General features: G+C 35.2%; 1 protein-coding gene across 8 annotated transcripts in view; it reads left to right on the top strand.

Annotated features, from left to right (window-relative positions):
• The first annotated feature begins 8,648 nt into the window (after positions 1–8,648).
• Positions 8,649–21,905, top strand: part of LOC125654081 (SCO-spondin-like) — a 58,875-nt gene continuing 45,618 nt past the window's right edge. For 7 of the 8 annotated variants that reach the window (XM_056142771.1, XM_056142770.1, XM_056142767.1 and 4 more), the window contains exons 1-10: positions 8,661–8,795; positions 8,879–8,968; positions 9,672–9,886; positions 12,505–12,702; positions 13,538–13,735; positions 14,866–15,063; positions 15,961–16,158; positions 17,751–17,948; positions 19,819–20,016; positions 21,607–21,804. In XM_056142771.1, coding sequence (XP_055998746.1) covers positions 8,734–8,795; positions 8,879–8,968; positions 9,672–9,886; positions 12,505–12,702; positions 13,538–13,735; positions 14,866–15,063; positions 15,961–16,158; positions 17,751–17,948; positions 19,819–20,016; positions 21,607–21,804 — 1,753 coding nt within the window. In that variant the 5' untranslated portion in view covers positions 8,661–8,733. Of the gene's footprint in view, positions 8,796–8,878; positions 8,969–9,671; positions 9,887–12,504; positions 12,703–13,537; positions 13,736–14,865; positions 15,064–15,960; positions 16,159–17,750; positions 17,949–19,818; positions 20,017–21,606; positions 21,805–21,905 lie in introns of all 8 variants that reach the window. The other variant, XM_056142765.1, reaches the window with a different exon arrangement.

Genomic DNA, 21,905 nt, shown 5'->3' with positions numbered 1-21,905 from the left:
TTAAGTTAAAGCTTTAGTATCGTTAATCAGGGGAGGACAGTAGTCTCGGAGAATAGACATGGTACGGAGTTTGAAGTAACCAATTCCAAGTACTGATAGCAGTTTGTTTTGTGATTGATATAGAATCTGACAATGCACTAAAGGTGAGCGAATTTACAAGATTTGAAAGTTATATACTGGAAGAAATATACTAATTATCAAGAAATCGATGTTAAATATTTTACACGCAGAAAAGTAATACTGGTACACAAATGTTAACACCTATGATAATTTCGTAAGTGCATCTAACTTAAATTGGTTTTCGTAATCAGCGTAGACCTTTTGATAATGAGGAGGTATGGTTCGTTACTCCGCATCGCAACACATGAACTATCCTTACTAGTCGTTTACTTAGCTTCATACAGCCAGGTTCTAATGTCAGTGATCTTTAAATGAGATTTAGAAAGACTAAATTGAATTTACCTTTACATTGAAGGGCATTCCTTTTCGCTACTTACATGTTTTTCATGTAATGTACGAAAGGTGAAGATAACGAACAGTGATCAATCTCATAACTCCTATATCCAATATAAAATATAGAGTTGGGCAAACACGGACCACTGGATATACCAGAGGTGGGATCAGGTGCCTAGAAGGCGTAAGCATCACTGTTGAACGGTCATATTCGCCGTGAGTCCTATATCTTGATCAGGTAAACGGAGTTATTCGTAGTCAAAATTAGTGTGTCAAGAACGACCTAATAATCGGTATGAAACACGTCAGACAGAATTTGATCCAATGATAGGTTGTGTTGGCAAACCAGATTGTTACAAAGATCATAACATTTGCGAAATACTGACTTCAAACGAGACTGTTGTAACCCCAGAGATATTGCATGGTAATCCCTTTAAACCGAAATCACATGATATTTGAATCAGATTGCATTGCTTTTTGTAGCAATAATACAGTGCCCTATAAGTCCCAATATACCAAAAGTAATCTGAACCAATTAGAAAACAGCTATCATAAATGCTCTATCATAAGATTCTATTCTAAAAATAGCATGTTGAATGACATACACATCTAAATTTGCAAGCTACCTAGCTATTGGAGTTTAAAGTAAAAATAATAATAATAATAATGAAACCAAATGTATAAAACTGAGCAGAGATAGTTCTGTAAATTAGATCGGTAAAAATATATGTAGGCATTGCATTTTTGATCGGCTTCTTTTACTTCCCGATACTATGAAGTCCTAGTAATGCAGACCACTTTCCTATTAAGCTTTATAAGTATACTATATCAGACACTAAAGTCCCCTATGCAACAAGAAGGCACATACAACAGACCTGATCGAGAAAGGAACCCTGCCCACTGAATCCCTAGTCATATGTCCCAGCAATCGAACTATCTGACATCTATGATCAAACCCATCTGAGTACAACATTCTCCATCCATAATTCTTTTAATTCTACAAAAATATCAAGCAAGGACAGGGTTTGACACTAAGGCACATCCGACCGACCGAGTCTACTAGATGATAGTTCCGGTCGGGTAAATTGTCGATTTACTTGTCCGACTGGTCGTGTTGACAAAATAAACAAGAAACTTTACTATAAACAATAAGATATTTCACTCTTAACTAAGAAAATCACTGTGAAGAGTTAACAAGCAACTTTGAACCGCGTGATGACATAATCTCTATTTTTAGTTCTAATAAATAGTCGCTGTCGGAAGTGATGTTTTACGAAATTTACTCGATGTTAATGTGTGTAAAGTTATGGTGTGGATAAATAGATATAAACTGAATTTATTTTCATTTGAAAAAAAAACAACAGTTTAATTTAATTGAAGATAAGAAAGCGTCTATAAAATCAATAAATTACATCGTAAAAAGCCATTTTTCGGTGTTGACACATGTGCGGAAATGTCTCTATATTCAAATACGACTTTTCGTCCTCAAGGAAAGATGTCCCGAGAGATTCAGAAAAAAGGAATAGGTTGGGAAGAAACAAAGCAGGGCTTATGAAATAGAAATTTTAAAAAAGCGCTTGATGGCATTTTATTCTAATAAAATGACTAAAGAATTTCTATGCCGGGTAGAATTTAAAGAAACAGAAAATGTGTTTGAAAATAAAAGCATCAAATTGAATGACGAGACTAAATATTTTTTAAGACAATTAAATACGTTATAGTTGAAACTTAACGTTTGACATTTTAATTAAGTATCTAAATATGGAGAAACAATCAGGGTTTTTTTTTCCTGGAAAGTTGGTCAGGGCTAGTGGATGTAAGGTCAGGTCTAGTAAAAATCATTTGAAGTAGCCCGACTGGTCTAGTGCTCAAAAAAGTAAATGTCAAACCCTGAAGGATCTGCATCCCCTGCCAAACCTCATCGTCTGTAAATACGAGAGACAGGTCAACAGCACCAAGAATGTACCGGGAAGAGGGTAAATACAACCTCTTCGTCTGTAAGTACCAGAGACAGGTCAACAGCACCAAGAATGTACTGGGAAGAGGGTAAATACAACCTCTTCGTCTGTAAGTACCAGAGACAGGTCAACAGCACCAAGAATGTACCGGGAAGAGGGTAAATACAACCTCTTCGTCTGTAAGTACCAGAGACAGGTCAACAGCACCAAGAATGTACCGGGAAGAGGGTAAATACAACCTCTTCGTCTGTCAGGACCAGAGACAGGTCAACAACACCAAGAATGTACCGGGAAGAGGGTAAATACAACGTACCAGATCAAGCATAGTACCCAGCCACCCCCTCGCCTTAATCTCTACTTAGGTGTTCTACTAACTGAGCTGTCTGGTACCAGGGGGTTGCGTCTGTCTAACCGCCATGCCTAGATTTTCAGAAAACCTCTATATGACGATTTTCATTCTAATGCGCTTTGTTAGTTTATGTAGATGCCGTAGCTTCCGCGACTGTTATGTCTTCCAAACATGTGATGCAATTGTGGAGGTTAAGAGTAGAAGCGTGGCCTAATTTCAAAGGAAGTGAAGTTTAGGGAGAGAAACGGAGGCAAGTGTTTATAAATAGATCATAGTTCTGTGTGACCTGTAAATAACTTAATTAATGAAGAGCTTCATTAGCACCCTACATAGAATGGGAGTCAGTTGATATTTAAAAAGGAAAATCATGATGTTATTCAAAATGCTTGAAAACATGGTTACCTACTTTTTTTTTGAACTCCAGTACATAATAAACCTATTGTAGATATAGTCTTATAGCAGATCTTAGCAGAACGCAGCTCAAAGATAAGGAAATTGGAGTTGAAATCTCAGTCCACGGAAATTCTCTCAAATATTTCTATCCCATTTTACTTCATGTAACTGTGCATTTCCTGAAAAACGAAAAACATCCCAACGGCGCTTAAATATTTCACCGAGTATCACAATTCCTCAATCAATATTTCCTTTTCGTGTGTGTATGTGTATGGATGTTTGTGCATCTGTATGTTTGTGTAACACTTCTGTAGATCTAATTTAGGCTTATATAACTACCATTAGTCCCCGCGGAAAATTAGTGTAGATCTTCCCCCACGGAAATGTGGCTATATAGTAGGATTTACCCCCTTTTATAGCCAGATGACCCCCACGGAAAACCCACTATATAGTAGATTTCCCCCCTTCTTTTCATTCTGGTTGCGTTTACGGCGGACAATTCTCATATTCTTTCCATTCTGAAATTAATCCTTTTCTGGCTATTCATTTCTTTTATATCCTAAATGGATAGTTAATTTCCGAATTCCCATGATTGGGATTTTCGGAAATATGTATTAATTCAACAAACATCGTTTCATTCAGTCGAATGTTATTTAAAACAATCATATACATATTTAGAATGTAAAATCGGAATGGTTCGTGCTTTTAAAACAGCAGCTATTTAGGCAACTCAGAATTTGTTAATTAAACGGATAAGTATTTATCGTTCGAGAAATTAAAATAGACTCTCTCAAATTGATAAACACAAAAACTTTTCACACAAATAATGGAGTAAACTTAAATTGTACAATTCTGTTGGTTGCCTACCCCTGATTCCTAATTGCCGCTGCTATGGAATCAACTCGCTCTCTCGCTAGACATGATTCTTTACACCTCATTAGAAGGAAGTAGGCTTTTTCAATTGAATTAGATGTTTTTGAGAGGAAACTTTCCCCCCAACTGTTCTCGGGTCATTGGTGGATTAATAGATGTGAATATGTTATCGATATAATCGTAATTATTTCAGGCGGTGCAACTCAGTCCCAGCTGTACTGTCAGTACTTTGATTTATACATATTCGTTTACATAATTGCTCCATAGATGAATTTATTTTGAATCTGACAGATGGACAAATGTCATCATATTTCATTCCTATACGAAGAATAATCTGGAAAAGTTTTGATTTTTACCATGCATTACTAAAACGTTTTAGCTTTTCAAAATCTTCTTCTCCAAAACCACTGGGTCAATTTCAACCAAACGTGGCACAAAGCATTCTTAGATTACATCTGTTTAGATAAAGGGTTATAGGGCCTCTACAGGAGGATATGATAATCAAATAATGAATTTTGTCTTGTTACCTTTGAATTGTTTTTCTGAATCAAAGTACTAGTATAATGATAGTTTTGCTCGAGCTTGTTTATTGCTAGGACCTGCTGCTCAGGTGAGCAATGTTGCTTATGGGCCTCTCGTTACTTTTTAAGTTTCATATCACAATTTTATAAAATTGTAGGATAGAGTTATTCAAGTCTTAAAACTGCAGTCCTGCACATACATTCATGTACGTTTCTCTCTGATTTGTGGATTTTATTTAATTTTGTTAATAGTCTTTTACAAATAAAGTGAAAAAGCGACTATTCTTGAATGTTTCAATTTCATTTCTAGAATGCAACTGGATATCCTATAAATATTCATCTAAAGCTGAATATAAGAGATTCACTAATTTCCTCCCTATTTTGTCTTGTAAAATGCTAATACTTTGATACTCGAGCCGTTTTTGGAACATAAATTATGTAACTGTTCTCCGATACAGTTTGAAGTCTTAAGTGAACTCAGTATAACATCTTATAAATACCATTTATAATAAACATTGTTAGGTCACCTGGGTCACTCTGGTGACCTATTGCTATTGGTCAGCGTCAGTCCTCGTCCCTTGTCGATCGTCCGTCCAGTGTTAACAACTTCTCAAAAATTACTGCACCAATCTTTACCCAATTTGATATGTAACATCTATAGGAGAAGGGAACCAGAAAATGTAAATTTCATAACCCACCATCCCAATGGGCCTTAATGTCGGGATAAAAACTGTTAAATTTATGCAATTCTTTAATAATATTCTCTACTCCTAGACATATAGCAGACTAACTGAATATACGGTAATGATGAGCGAGAAAGTCTCTACCAAAATTGTAAATTTCATGACCCCCGAGGCAGGTGTCCCTATGTTAGGGCGTGGCCATATTAGTCATATAGAGACAATTCCTTCAAAAATCTTCTCTACTACTAGGCAAATAACAGACAAACTGAGCATTTAGTAATGATGGGCAAGGAAACCTCTAACAAAATTGTAAATTTCATGATCTAACAAAATTGTTTATTTTGTAAACCAGGTTGCAGGGTTTCAGGATGGGGGAGGGGGGAGTAAAATGGTCAAAGAGAGTTAATGTTTATAATGCTTAAAACCTTAAGTCTAGTTCTTTTGATGTTATATGAAAACTAGATAAATAAAAAGATGAAAGATGAGGTGATCAAGATGCTGCCTACCCGAGTAATACTTTTGGGGAAAGACTTTGCTGGAGGGGGTGATGGTGTCTGAAATTCCGTCAATTAATCTGCCAAAATATATTGAGATATGGAACAATGGATGCTTTTGTAAAGAGGTTACATAATGCAGTCTACTAAATGTTTCAATTGTAAAGGCTTTGGGGGATTGTGTATATAAGATCCTTTCAGACAGGTTCATGAATGGGCTCAGGTGACCGTCAAGGCCCATTGGCCTCTTGTTAATTCAAGATATCGATACAATTAAGACTGCAGAACATCATTGAACATAAAGATTTATTCTGATACATTGCAAGTGGGCTTACTCTTAGTTTTCCACAAAATGCTTTTTTATGAATTTATATATGATTTCGCATGTTTTATACTTTCTCAGGAATACCGTGAACTATTTTTCTAAAATGTATCTCTATGAAAATACATGTATCTACATTCAAACTATCAGCAACATACACTCTTCGATACTCAGATCTATGCAATATCAATATTTGTTGTACAAAGCCTGATTGACTTTCCATAATCTGTTTTCTAAAATCAAAACCAAAAACATGAGGGGGAAACCCTGCTATGGGGGAAGATCTACTATATAGTAGTATCCCTAGGGGGAAAGGCTACCATATAGCCATTTTTCCGGGGGCTAAAAGCTACTATGGGGGAAAGGCTGCTATACAACACCGGTCAGCTCAGTATGTTCCGTAAAGTTATATCATTGACATGGTACGGAGTTTAAAGCTATCAATTCCAAGTACTGGTAGCAGTTTGTTTTGGGATTGATATAGAGTCTGACAATACAGTTAATGTTGTAGATAACATACAAGTTATATACTGTAGTTCAACAGTCACTAAATGTTAGGGAATTTACAAGATTTGAAAGTAATGTGCTGGACGAAATATTTTCTTCATTGAAAAACTGATGTTGAATATTTTGAACACAGCAAAATAGTACCGGTACACAAATGCAAACGCATAATGTGGATGTTTTAAGACCATGTTGTTCATAATCAGTGTAGATCTTTCGATTGTGAGGAGTTATCGTTCGTTACTCTGCATTACAACACATGTAATTCAGACTAGTTGTGTACTTAACTGGATACAGTCAGCTTCTAATAATCTGTAAATGAGTTTTTCAAAATTAAATTGAATTTACCTTTACATTGAAAGACATTTTTTTTCGCCACTTGAATGTTCGTGATGTAATGTATATCATTGACAGATTGCATTGCTTTTTGTAGCAATAATACAGTGCGATATAAGTCCCAATATACCAAAAGACCAATCAGAAAACAACGATCAGAAATGCTCTATCATAAGATTCTATTCTAAACATAACATGTTGAATGACACACACAACTACATTCCCGAGCTACATAGCTATGAGAGATTAAGTAAAAATTCGAAAGTACTCACTATTCAAATAATAATGAAATAAATGTATGGAGTTGAGATAATCGCCTAAATTAGATCCGTAACAATATGTATAGGTACATTATATTCTTCGTTGATTTCTTTTACTTCTTGATTCTTTAAAGTCCTGGTCAATCAGTCTATTTTCCTATTAAAAGGCACATACAACGAACCTGACCGAGAAAAGAACCCGGCCCCCTGAATCCCTAGTCATATGTCCTAGTACCGAACTATCCGACATCTGCTGTGGAACCCATCTGAGTGCAATAAATCTTCATCTATAAATTCCAATATACCCCCAAAATTCGTTTGCGGGGGGATATAATTAGCTTTATACGCGTACTTGCTATTTACCAACTTGCACGGATGTCGGCGTTAGGGAGTCATTTTGTGGGAGGAAACCGGGGCATCTCACAACCACTGTCGATCACCGGGATCGAACTACGAATACTAATGAATTATTTGGCAACTAAACAGTTGGCAACTAAACAGGGAAAGAGAGATAACTCTCCCTATGTTCAGTGTTAGAGGAATAGACGCTATATGTTGAGAGGTTCGTTTTGAAAGAGTAGAGTTTAGTTAAGATTTAAAACTGCTACACAAGAGAAATTTGATAGGAATGAACAGTGGAGGATATCCACAACACTATTTGAAATTGAAAATTTCAGATTTACTTCATTTAGAGGAAAAAAAAATGCCGTTTTAGTAGAAAGTAATCTGAAAAAAATTGAAACCTCTGCTGGACTTGAACCCGCGATATACATTTCATCAGTTGACGTGCTAACCCACTGAGCTACTCAGCTAGACAAATATTGCTGATGTTTATATTTTCATTCATGTTTTAAAAGGACGTCGGCGATTATGACGATGAAACAATATTTACTAATTCTACCAGCAAAACTTATTGAAGTTGATATTTAAGTCAATTCATAATTTCTGAGAGAGCAGGTAAATCGACCCATCCATGGACAACATTATACATGCATTCCAGTTTTTTTTCTACATCTACATGTATATTATACAGTGTATGTTCATTCTGTTTTTTTCTACACTGTAATCCAGTTTAAGAGAATAAAGATATCGTTATTGTCGTGGCTATCATGACGCTGTAGAGTTCCTCCTTAATAAAGTTAAGTAATTTTAATGTGTGTTTATTTCCCTTTGAAATGTACATCCCAAGACGCTCACCGAGGACGTGTAGATTAATACATGTTTAACAACAGAGGTAAAAATTTATATGTATTATTGATTTTTGTTTTGATATATGTATTTATATACGAGATAAATACATCCATACATGCATATAATATCTGATACAGAAACATTAAAAAGAAGAGAGAGAGAGAGAGAGAGAGAGAGAGAGAGAGAGAGAGAGAGAGAGAGTCTGTCTTAAACTGAAAAAACTTTGTTATTTTCATTATAGTGTGGAAATGTTTGTTGCTAAACTTTCAATAGATCGTATTGCAATTTGATCAATCGTTTGCGTGACGCTATGGATAAATATTGACAGATGTTGGAAGAAGAGAGTTGAATACATTTTATGTCGTTTGATGTGACTTTTTCTGAATTTCCTGAAACATGGACGTCAAATTGGTGTTTGGAATTATTTTTCTGAGTTTCTTTTTATCCTGTGCTCATTCGTAAGCTATTTTCATTTGTGTATTTGTGAACCAAAAATAATTTTTCACGTTTGTAAGAGTTATCATATATTTGCAAATTTTAGGTATCGCCCCAAAAGAAATGAGGTGGAAACCTACAAGAGCTTGTTAATTTCTAAATCTAAAAGTCCGATCATTCGCCACACAGATGACAGGTAAGGTGTGAATTCTAGTTGTACTATGTATTTTTTTGGGGTGTGTTTATTTAAATCTTTAAATAATAACATGTTTTCGGTTGTTCGCTAAACTGGATATGGAGGTCGCAAACATTGCTAAGATAAGAAAAAAGGAAATGAAGTAAAATAATCAATAAATTAATAAATAAAAATAGTTCGTAACCCCGTTGTTCAATATTTTTTCTGAACTGAAAGCGACTTACCGACAATTTGACAAGGAACGCTGATTGGCTGGTTCAAAAAGGTAATACCTGCGCCCCTAGAAACTGCTTTGAATCGAACTCTAGATAGATGAAACTTAAATTCCGCTGAAAGAAAATTAGAATATGTTTCTTTTGGAAAAGATCTGTTTGGACTCTTCCTTGCACGACTATAATTATGAGACACCTGGGATGTCCCCGATTTACAATACATGTACAACATTTACAATTCATCCCGATAAAGTATTTTTCATTTGGGGTCATACAAGGAATCCACAATTTTTATCAGACACTGTTACAAACGCATTTTCCTTTAATAAAACTTTTAATTTCTGTTCACTAGATCAACGCCAAGTTCTCTCTCTCTCTCTCTCTCTCTCTCTCTCTCTCTCTCTCTCTCTCTCTCTCTCTCCCAATTATTCCTTTAGTGTGCGGGTTAATCTATTTAGTGGTGGTATTTATTTAAAAATCATGAAATATAGATCACCTAGAGATCTTCAGAGACTGCCAAGGGGCTGGCGGAGAAGGAGAAGGAGGAGCAGGAGGAGCAGGAGGATAAGAAGGAGAAGGATTAGGAGGAGAAGTAAAGTGAGGACAACCAGGAGGTCGGGAAGAAGAAGGAGATGGATTAGAGTTCGTATCAGAAGACCAATTCGCATACGACGTCGGAGGCACCGCAGACCAAGACATAGGCCAAGTAATTCTAATGGAAGGGATTGAAAATATAATGCATGAGATATTTCCAAAAGGCTTTTGGTGTGAACATGTCATGTTCTAGCTTAACTTTCTCGATTTCCCCAATAGAAACCAGGGATATCTCAAACGATTTTGTACATTTAGATTGATAAATGTCGTGTCCAGAAAAGATTAAACCAACTCAATGTTTCACATGTGAGGAGTTTAAGAATCCGTAGATTAGACATCCCCGAGCTTGACTGTAATTTATTTCCACTCCATGATAGGCTCCCCACTAGATAGGAACGATGTACACAACATACTGTTAACGTCACAATGTCGATGATGTGCATAACGTCAACAGAGCTGTGGAATTCAGTGTGAGCACAGGACACAGTGTTACGAATTATAGACAGGACATAGTGTTACGATTTAGAGACAGGATACAGAGTTACGATTTATAGACATGACATAGTGTTACGATTTATAGACAGGACATAGCGTTACGATTTAGAGAGAGGATACAAAGTTACGATTTAGAGACAGGACATAGTGTTACGAGTTAGAGACAGGATACAAAGTTACGATTTATAGACATGATATAGTGTTACGATTTATAGACAGGACATAGTGTTACGATTTAGAGAGAGGATACAAAGTTACGATTTATAGACAGGACATAGTGTTACGATTTAGAGAGAGGATACAAAGTTACGATTTATAGACAGGACATAGTGTTACGATTTAGAGAGAGGATACAAAGTTACGATTTAGAGACAGGACATAGTGTTACGATTTAGAGACAGGATACAAAGTTACGATTTATGGACAATGTAGAAAGTTAAGATTTAGACACAGGATAAAAAGTTAGGATTTAAACACAACATAGAAAATTGGGATTTAACCACAACATAGAAAGTTGGGATTTAGACACAAGCTAGAAAGTTAGGATTTAGACACTGGAGGGAAAGTTAGGATTTAGACGCTGGAGGGAAAGTTAGGATTTAGATACAAGATAGATAATAGGTTTTAAACACAAGGTCCGAAAGTTAGGATTTAAACACAAGGTAGAAAGTTAGGATTTAGACACAAGGCGGAAAGTTGGGATTTAGACATAGATAAAAAGTTAAGATTTAGTCAAAAGAAAGAAAGTTATGATTCAAACACATGGTAAAGAGTTGGGAATTAAACACTGGAGAGAAAGTTAGGATTTAGACATAGATAGAATGTTAGGATTTAAACACAAGATGTGAATGTTAGGATTCAGACACAGGATAGAAAGTTAGGATTTATAGATAATGTAGAAAGTTAGGATTTAGACAGAGGATAGACAGATAGGATTTAAACACGAGGTAGAAAATTGGGATTTAAACACAACATAGAAAGTTAGGATTTAAACACAGGATAGAAACTTAGGATTTAGACACAAGATAGAAAGTTAGGATTTAAACACAAGATAGAAACTTAGGATTTAAACATAACATAGAAAGTTTGGATTTAAACACAACATCGAAAGTTGGGATTTAACCACAGCATAGAAAGTTATGATTTAGACACAAGATAGAAAGTTAGGATTTAGACACAACATAGAAAGTTGGGATTTAAAAACAACATAGTAAGTTAGGATTTAGACACAAGATAGAAAGTTAGGATTTAGACACAAGATAGAAACTTAGGATTTAGACACAAGATAGAAAGTTAGGATTTAAACATAACATAGAAAGTTGGGATTTAACCACAACATAGAAAGTTAGGATTCAGACACAAGATAGAAAGTTAGGATTTAAACACAATATAGAAAGTTGGGATTTAAACACAACATAGAAAGTTGGGATTTAACCACACCATAGAAAGTTAGGATTTAGACACAAAATAGAAAGTTAGGATTTGAACACTACATAGAAAGTTGGGATTTAGACACAGGATAGAAAGTTAGGATTTTAGACACTGGAGGGAAAGTTAGGATTGAGATACAAGATAGAAAGTTAGGCTTTAAACACAAGGTGGGAAAGTTAGGATTTAAAAACAAGGTAGAAAGTTAAGATTTAAACACAGGATGGAAAGTTAAGATTTAAACATAGAGAAAAAGTTAAGATTTAGTCAAAATATAGAAAGTTATGATTCAAATACAGGGTAGAAAGTTAGGATTTAAACATAAGATCGGAAAAGGGATTTAGACATAAGGTAGAAAGTTAGGATTTAGACACAACATAGAAAATTAGGATATAAACACAAGGTAAAAAGTTACGATTTAAACATATGATAGAAAGTTAAGAGTTAGACATAAGATAAAAAGATACGAGTCAGATACAGGGTAGAAAGTTAAAATGTAGACCCATCGTCAACCCAGTATAGACAATATATAGAATGATGATGAAATCTAATCAACCAGTGGGAGTGCGTTTTATATATTCATGCATAGCTCTGATCCTTAGACGAATTTGACTTCGGTCTTTGCCATTTTGTTTTTCCTTTTAGTTCTTATGAGTTTATTGTTATTTCGTATTTTCAAAATTTCGGTTTGAGCATCACTGAAAAGACATTATTTGTCAAAATGCTCATCTGGTGCATCAAAATTGGTACCGTATCAGATTTCTATACATATAAATATACATATATGACTTTAATTTCCTCTTGCAGTTAATGGAAGATGGTCTTATTGGGTCAGACAGAGACCCGTAGGGAGATGTGTTTGTTCGAGGTCCTGTGGGAGAGGGACGAGAAAATATGTCATAAAGAGGTCTTGCACAAACCCTAGACCACGCTTTGGCGGTAGGAGGTGCTATGGTAGAAGCTACAAATACATCTATAAGACTTGCCACAGCAGACGATGCAAAGGTGATTTAGAAAAAAATTGCTTCATAGACATGACACGAATAGCAAATCTTAATGACACATCATCTTTATGAAATCTATGGCCACTAGAGGTCACCCTAAAAATTCCAAATTTCTACTTATGCAAGTGAAACATGCAAAATGAATGTTTCAAATGAAGATGGAAAAGTGAAGACAATGAACAGTAAGTAACCTCACAGATGTTATAAAGAATACAAACTTAAGAGTGGTACAGATGCCGACAAGGACGTGAGAATTACAATTTCAAAAGAAGTGTAAATACTTAGATTAATACAAAGTGAATATATCTAAAGTGCTTGTGACTTCTGGATCCCATTGGTTTTTTGGGGAAAATACATGGAATCCATGAATTACTACCATAGCAATCACGCAATATAATGCATTAAGATAAGTTCAAAAGTTGTTGGCAGTAAATTACTTATGTCTAATAAACAGATAAAAATGCCGTATAACATAACAGTGGGTTTCCATTTTACCTCTTTCATTATACACCGAAATTAATACTTTTCACTCTGAGAGTGATGATTTTAAGTCTTTTCTGTTAAGTGTTACCACAAAGTATTTTATATAAACTACCAAACGATTCATAATACACTATCAACTAGCACCCAGATACACTAGCATTGAACTTGCATTCCTAATAAAGGATGTTACAATTTTCACAGAATTTGACAGCGGACATACCAGTATCATTATGAAATGTGAAAATGTGAAAATTATAGTTTTGCTCGTAGAGAACTTGCTTGAAGAGCGTTAGGTATACTTTTTTAACAGGCCTAATTGATACCTCAAAGTGAAAATTAATTAACTTTTATAGTTAATGGAAGATGGTCATCTTGGGGGAGATGGAAACCGAGAGGGAGATGTACGTGTAAGAAATCCTGTGGACGAGCAATACAGAAATACGTTAAATACAGATCCTGTACAAATCCTAGACCATGTAATGGTGGGAGGAGATGTTATGGTCGAAGCTACAAGTACACATACAGAACCTGCTACCGAAAGCGTTGTAGAGGTAAGTGTACATCGAAGCATCCTTCGTTGTATTCTGTTGACAGAGGGTCAACTTATTATTCAGAGGGTCGTGGGTTAGAACCTTAGCCACTGGAGACCCAGGACGTTAAAACGTAATTGACGTTCTATCATAAAACATTGTCAGTGTAAATCAAGTATTTTATATAAATATTTAGATAAGGAGGTAATCACTATCTGTTCACACAATCGTGAAATTTAGCCATCGCTGCTAAATGACCATGGTCACCTAGAATAAGTCTAAATTTGTAGCACTTCACATCAAGCTGGCAGAGTATTTAAATGAACTGAGTTACTTAGAACAGTAGAAACACATGTTCCTAGAGATTGGACATAAAAATCAGGTAAAGATTGGTACCGTACGTACATTCTCTAAAATCGTGAAATTCTTAATGAATCTGAAATTTTATAAACTGATATGTTAAAGAACACACGTTACTTTTGAAGTTTTGTAGTGGCTTGTCTGTAAGTAAACTAAAAGATTTTCTGATAGGCATGGGGATGTAGGGAAGAAATTTGTTCAGTATGGGATTCATATGAGCCAAAAGAATGGAATTCGTTGTTCTGGAGCTTTAAAGACACAATATTATTAACTTCCATATGGCTAGGTATGCGCATTAGAAATTTAATGTCTATGGTGCTTCCTGTCTTATCACATGTTAAAGAAATATGATTTTCCTTCCAATAAGCTGCGAAAAAGCATTCACTCACGAACTTTTTCACTAAATGGCGATTTTGAAGGAAAATGTTGAGAAACTGTTCAATGCAAGGACAAACCTTGCAATCAGCGATCAGGATTAATGTATTAAGAAATTTTGTAATAATTTTTGAATATATTATAGATATCAGTATCGTTTTTTTTAAGATACCGATTGTTAGGCCGTTCTTGACACACTGATTTGGACTACGGATAACTCCGTGTACCTGATCAGGACACAGGGCTCACGTTGGGTGTGAACGATCGACAGAAGATGCTTACTGCTCGTAGGCACCTGATGGTGTGTCCAAGAGTCCGTGTTTGCCCAGCTATCTATTTTGCGTTGCTTACAGGAGTTATGAGATTGATCCCTGTTCGTTATCTTCACCTTTCAGTCTACTTATTTCTGTTTGTAGTCAATGGTGGATGGTCGTCGTGGAAAAATTGGAGGAAAGTTGGAAGATGTGCATACTATAAATCCTATGGAAGACGAATGCAGAAACACGTTAGATACAGGTCTTGTAAAAATCCTCGACCATGCAATGGAGGGAGGAAATGCTACGGTAGAAGTTACAAGTATAAATACACAAGATGCTATTCGATAGGATGTTCAGGTAATTAAGGAATGAAAGTAATTTTTACTCATTTTAATCCCAACTTACTTTAGATCGTAAAAATTAAGTAAAAATTGCTTTCTTTCCTTACAATTTAGTTTAGTAAATCGTGTTAAATATCATTTGAAGATAATTCTAGAGAAAAGATAAATCTTTTATGACGCGGACCAATATCGCCATAGAAACAAAATAGAAACTGAACAGCCAAACGAATTGTAACGTCAGTTCAGTTCGTCATACATTTATGTATATCGGGAATAAACGACAGCTTTGTTTTCTTTATACGACGTGAAAAAATATTGATAGAGTTTAATGAACCTATCAAACTATGTTACAAGTGATATTGAATTATTTACGTAGAAAGCAATTGTCTGACAGTGACGTTGTACTTTATAATCCCATTAGGCTCCGTCTTTTTTTCAATGTTTCGCAAAATTCCTTTCATTTTCCTTTTAGAAGTCCAACTCGATAGGCTTGAGTTTCTGAGGAAAGAATGATCTAGAAAGTTTAAATATTATTGATCAACCACATTGGATAAATACCGTTGTATTTTGTTGTTGTTGTTTTTGTTGTTGTTTTTTTTTTGTGGCCGCAGGTGAAAACTCTTTAGTTTTTTAGTTGATAGGTATACAAATAATGTTAGATACCGATACCGATTGTTAGGCCGTTCTTGACACACTGATTTGGACTACGGATAACTCCGTGTACCTGATCAGGACACAGGGCTCACGTTGGGTGTGAACGATCGACAGAAGATGCTTACTGCTCGTAGGCACCTGATGGTGTGTCCAAGAGTCCGTGTTTGCCCAGCTATCTATTTTGCGTTGCTTACAGGAGTTATGAGATTGATCCCTGTTCGTTATCTTCACCTTTCAGTCTACTTATTTCTGTTTGTAGTCAATGGTGGATGGTCGTCGTGGAAAAATTGGAGGAAAGTTGGAAGATGTGCATACTATAAATCCTATGGAAGACGAATGCAGAAACACGTTAGATACAGGTCTTGTAAAAATCCTCGACCATGCAATGGAGGGAGGAAATGCTACGGTAGAAGTTACAAGTATAAATACACAAGATGCTATTCGATAGGATGTTCAGGTAATTAAGGAATGAAAGTAATTTTTACTCATTTTAATCCCAACTTACTTTAGATCGTAAAAATTAAGTAAAAATTGCTTTCTTTCCTTACAATTTAGTTTAGTAAATCGTGTTAAATATCATTTGAAGATAATTCTAGAGAAAAGATAAATCTTTTATGACGCGGACCAATATCGCCATAGAAACAAAATAGAAACTGAACAGCCAAACGAATTGTAACGTCAGTTCAGTTCGTCATACATTTATGTATATCGGGAATAAACGACAGCTTTGTTTTCTTTATACGACGTGAAAAAATATTGATAGAGTTTAATGAACCTATCAAACTATGTTACAAGTGATATTGAATTATTTACGTAGAAAGCAATTGTCTGACAGTGACGTTGTACTTTATAATCCCATTAGGCTCCGTCTTTTTTTCAATGTTCCGCAAAATTCCTTTCATTTTCCTTTTAGAAGTCCAACTCGATAGGCTTGAGTTTCTGAGGAAAGAATGATCTAGAAAGTTTAAATATTATTGATCAACCACATTGGATAAATACCGTTGTATTTTGTTGTTGTTGTTTTTGTTGTTGTTTTTTTTTTTGTGGCCGCAGGTGAAAACTCTTTAGTTTTTTAGTTGATAGGTATACAAATAATGTTAGGAGACGATATTTTGGCGGACTCAAAGTTACAAAATATGGACAATTATAAACAGTATAATTTTGATTACTGGTGTTAAAAACGTTTTATTGACACCAGAAAAAACGATATCAAAACAGAATAATTACCCCCGAGCTGAAGGGTCTTCATCAGTATACAATTAATGTTAGTGGAAAATAATTTGGCGGACATGGACTTTCAAAATCTGAAAATTAATCATCCGTGTGTTGGTAATTACTTTTGTGCACAAAATTGATTTTAATTCGGAATAATCGACATTAGAGTAGTTTATTTACCGTCCAAGCTGAAAATGTCATATTTGCCATTCACATTAAAGGAAGACAACATATATCACTGTATACATATTTGGAAGGAAATTTAGAAATTAAGAAATTCACGAAATTAGATACGGCAAATATGAAATTCCTGTACAGTGTTTCAAAGAGTGTTATTTTCAGTGGAACGCTTCGTAGAAGAGGTGTTGCTTGTTTTATTTGCGGAAAATGCAAACATTTTGTCGAAAGAGAAATATCTGCGAGGTATAGTACTGACCAAACGTGATGGGAAATAATCAATATAATTAATTTCCAAATGGAGGACCGTTCGAAACCATATGAAAGAGAAACACTTTTCTCGTATATGTTACTCTAATTGCATTATGTAGCACACGAGTAAACGTATACATATTACATGCTGATGGTGAAATAAATGAATGTTTAACATAAAACGTAAGGTTGTTTTATGTGACTTGAAGTCAGAAGCGTTGGAATGTCACTATCAGTTTCTCAGATTTGGATTTGGAATCAACAATACATATCATTAACATTTCTGTCAACAACATCATCATATCAGAACAACATTACACGTTTTAATTGATACTTTGATACATGTGAACTTTCAAAAATATTTTATTTCTGTACTTTATAACACATAATGATGACCTTTTCTAGCCTATGGAGGATGGTCTTCTTGGGGAAGTTGGAAGTTAGTGAAGAAATGTAGATGTGGCAGAACCTGTGGGAAACCAACCCGGAAATACGTCAAATATAGGTCATGTACAAATCCTCGACCATGCAGGAGAGGCAAACGATGTACCGGTAGAAGCTACAAGTATATGTATAGAACTTGCAATCGTAAACGATGTCGAGGTAATTGTATGTAAGCAGATTTCTATATTCTCTATAGCATGTATGTATTCATATGCAGAATAGTAATATAGATCGAATCGTGTAGATATAGAAAGAGTCGGTCTTTGTAGAGGATGATATGCTCCATTTTCAGTAGTCCGTCGTGAGACGGTACATATTATATCATGGCGTTGTATTTACGTTCACCCATCAGAGGTAATGTTTTCCAGGCTTCTCCCATACGGAATGCACGTACAACGTTGATATTTTGCAAGAATAAGTTTTCCAGACTTTTTTCGTTACTCCTACGGTTATTATCCTGAAGTTTAGTCACATGTATCCTCTCGGAGGAATTCAGGTCCAGTTTGCAATTCAGCTGGATTGGTGCACTCACCCTGACCTACGTTAGGGCTAACAGTGATAGTTTTCTTGACTTTTGTCGTTACGGATACAGATATTGCCCTGAAATTTAGTCACAAGCTTCCTCTCGGAGAAATATAAGTTCCCGTTGCCTTTCAGCCGGATTGGTGCACTGTGATCTACCTTATGGCTAAACATAGGTCTAATAGTTTTCCAGATTTTTTGTTGGTTATGGATACAAGTATTGCCCTGAATTGTAGTCACAACCCTTCTTTTCGAAGAATTCAGATTCCGTTTTCATTTCAGCTCATTTGGTGCACCATGAAGTACTTTAGGCCTAAAAGTAGTTAAAATAGTATCCTGAACTTTTACGCACTATGGATACAGATATTGCACTGAAATTTCGTCATTACTGCCCGATGGGCGTATGATGTACCGCTTGTGATGATCTTGTTGATACTTCGATTAGGAGTATTAAGAGATATAGGGCTCACGGCGGGTGTGACCGGTCAACAGGGATGCTTACTCCTCCTAGGCACCTGATCTCACCTCTGGTGTGCCCAACTATCTATTTTGTATTGTTTATAGGAGTTATGAGATTGATCACTGTTCGTTATCTTCACCTTGCATTAGGAACTTTTATAAATTTGTTGTACTGATAATTTTACTTATCTTAGGTCTCAGGATACATAATTCGTAGTAAGGTTATCATAATGATATTTCACAAAATCGTTCAATTAGATATTTACAACAAGAGAATGTTTGAGGACATTTTCAAAGTTTGTACTAAATAGGGTCATGTTGTAACTTATGCGTCACGACAAAGAATAGACATTTTACAAACTTAGGTACACTTGCATTGTTGACAAAGCATGTAAAAGATTTTCTGTTAGGCATGGGGATGTAGGGAAGAAATCTGTTCAGTATGGGATTCATATCAGGGAAAAGAATGAAATTCGTTATTCTGGAAGTTTGACAGCTTCTATAGCTTTAAAGACACAATATTATTAACTTCCATATGGCTAGGCATGTGCATTAGAATTTTAATGTCTATGGTTCTTCCTGTTTTGTCACATGTTAAAGAAATATGATTTTCCTACCAATAAGCTGCGAAAAAGCATTCACTCACGAACGTTTTCACTAAATGGCGATTTTGAAGGAAAATGTTGAGAAACTGTTCATTGCAAGGACAAACCTTGCAATCAGCGATCAGGATTAATGTATTAAGAAATTTTGTAATAATTTTTGAATATATTATAGATATCAGTATCGTCTTTTTTAAGATACCGATTGTTAGGCCGTTCTTGACACACTGATTTGGACTACGGATAACTCCGTGTACCTGATCAGGACACAGGGCTCACGGTGGGTGTGAACGATCAACAGGAGATGCTTACTCTCCGTAGGCACCTGATGGTGTGTCCAAGGGTCCGTGTTTGCCCAGTTATCTATTTTGTATTGCTTACAGGAGTTATGATATTGATCCCTGTTCGTTATCTTCACTTTTCAGTCTACTTATTTCTGTTTGTAGTCAATGGTGGATGGTCGTCGTGGAAAAATTGGAGGAAAGTTGGAAGATGTGCATACTATAAATCCTACGGAAGACGAATGCAGAAACACGTTAGATACAGGTCCTGTAAAAATCCTCGACCATGCAATGGGGGGAGGAAATGCTACGGTAGAAGTTACAAGTATAAATACACAAGATGCTATTCGAAAGGATGTTCAGGTAATTAAGGAATGAAAGTAATTTTTACTCATTTTAATCCCAACTTACTTTAGATCGTAAAAATTTAATAAAAATTGCTTTCTTTCCTTACAATTTAGTTTAGTAAATCGTGTTAAATATCATTTGAAGATAATTCTAGAGAAAAGATAAATCTTTTATGACGCGGACCAATATCGCCATAGAAACAAAATAGAAACTGAACAGCCAAAACGAATTGTAACGTCAGTTCAGTTCGTCATACCTTTATGTATATCGGGAATAAACGACAGCTTTGTTTTTTTTATACGACATGAAAAAATATTGATAGAGTTTAATGAACCTATCAAACTATGTGTTACAAGTGATATTGAATTATTTACGTAGAAAGCAATTGTCTGACAGTGACGTTGTACTTTATAATCCCATTAGGCTCCGTCTTTTTTTCCAATGTTTTGCAAAATTCCTTTCATGTAGATTTTGGCTATTTAGAAGTCCAACTCGATATGCTTGAGTTTTTGAGGAAAGAATGATCTAGAAATTTTAAATATTACTGATCAACCACATTGGATAAATACCGGTTTTTTGTTTTTTTTTTTGTTCTTTTTTTTATTTGTGGCCGCAGGTGAAAACTTTTTAGCTTTTTAGTTGATAGGTATACAAATAATGTTAGGAGACGATATTTTGGGGGACACAGAGTTACAAAATATGGACAATTATAAATAGTATAATTTTGATTACTGGTGTTAAAAACGTTTTATTGACACCAGAAAAAACGACATCAAACACAGAACAATTACCCCCGAGCTGAAGGGTCTTCATCAGTATACAATTAATGTTAGTGGGAAATAATTTGGCGGACATGGACTTTCAAAATCTGAAAATTAATCATCCGTGTGTTGGTAATTATTTTTGTGCACAAAATTGATTCTAATCCGCAATAATCGACATTAGAGTAGTTTATTTACCGTCCAAGCTGAAAATGTCATATTCCCATTAAAGGAAGACAACATATATCACTGTATACACATTTGGAAGGAAATTTAGAAATTAAGAAATTCACGAAATTATACACGGCAAATACGAAATTCCTGTACAGTGTTTCAAAGAGTATTATTTTCAGTGGAACGCTTCGTAGAAGAGGTGTTGCTTGTTTTATTTGCGGAAAATGCAAACATTTTGTCGAAAGAGAAATATCTGCGAGGGATAGTACTGACCAGACGTGATGGGAAATAGTCAATATAATTGATTTCCAAATGGAGGACCGTTCGAAACCATATTAAAGAGAAACACTTTTCTACTATATGTTCCTCTAATTTCATTATGTAGCACACGAGAAAACGTATACATATTACATGCTGATAGTGAAATAAATGAATGTTTAACATAAAACGTAAGGTTGTTTTATGTGACTTGAAGTCAGAAGCGTTGGAATGTCACTATCAGTTTCTCAGATTTGGATTTGGAAACAAGAATACATATCATTAACATTTCTGTCAACAACATCATCATATCAAAATTACATTACACGTCCTAACTGATACTTTGATACTTGTGAACTTTCAAAATATTTTATTTCTGTACTTCGTAACACATAATGATGACCTTTTCTAGCCTATGGAGGATGGTCTTCTTGGGGAAGTTGGAAGTTAGTGAAGAAATGTAGATGTGGCAGAACCTGTGGGAAACCAACCCGGAAATACGTCAAATATAGGTCATGTACAAATCCTCGACCATGCAGGAGAGGCAAACGATGTACCGGTAGAAGCTACAAGTATATGTATAGAACTTGCAATCGTAAACGATGTCGAGGTAATTGTATGTAAGCAGATTTCTATATTCTCTATAGCATGTATGTATTCATATGCAGAATAGTAATATAGATCGAATCGTGTAGATATAGAAAGAGTCGG

Source organism: Ostrea edulis, chromosome 7 (genome assembly GCF_947568905.1).
Source record: "Ostrea edulis chromosome 7, xbOstEdul1.1, whole genome shotgun sequence".
NCBI classification, from domain to species: domain Eukaryota; kingdom Metazoa; phylum Mollusca; class Bivalvia; order Ostreida; family Ostreidae; genus Ostrea; species Ostrea edulis.
This window is presented reverse-complemented; position numbering and strand designations above follow the sequence as displayed.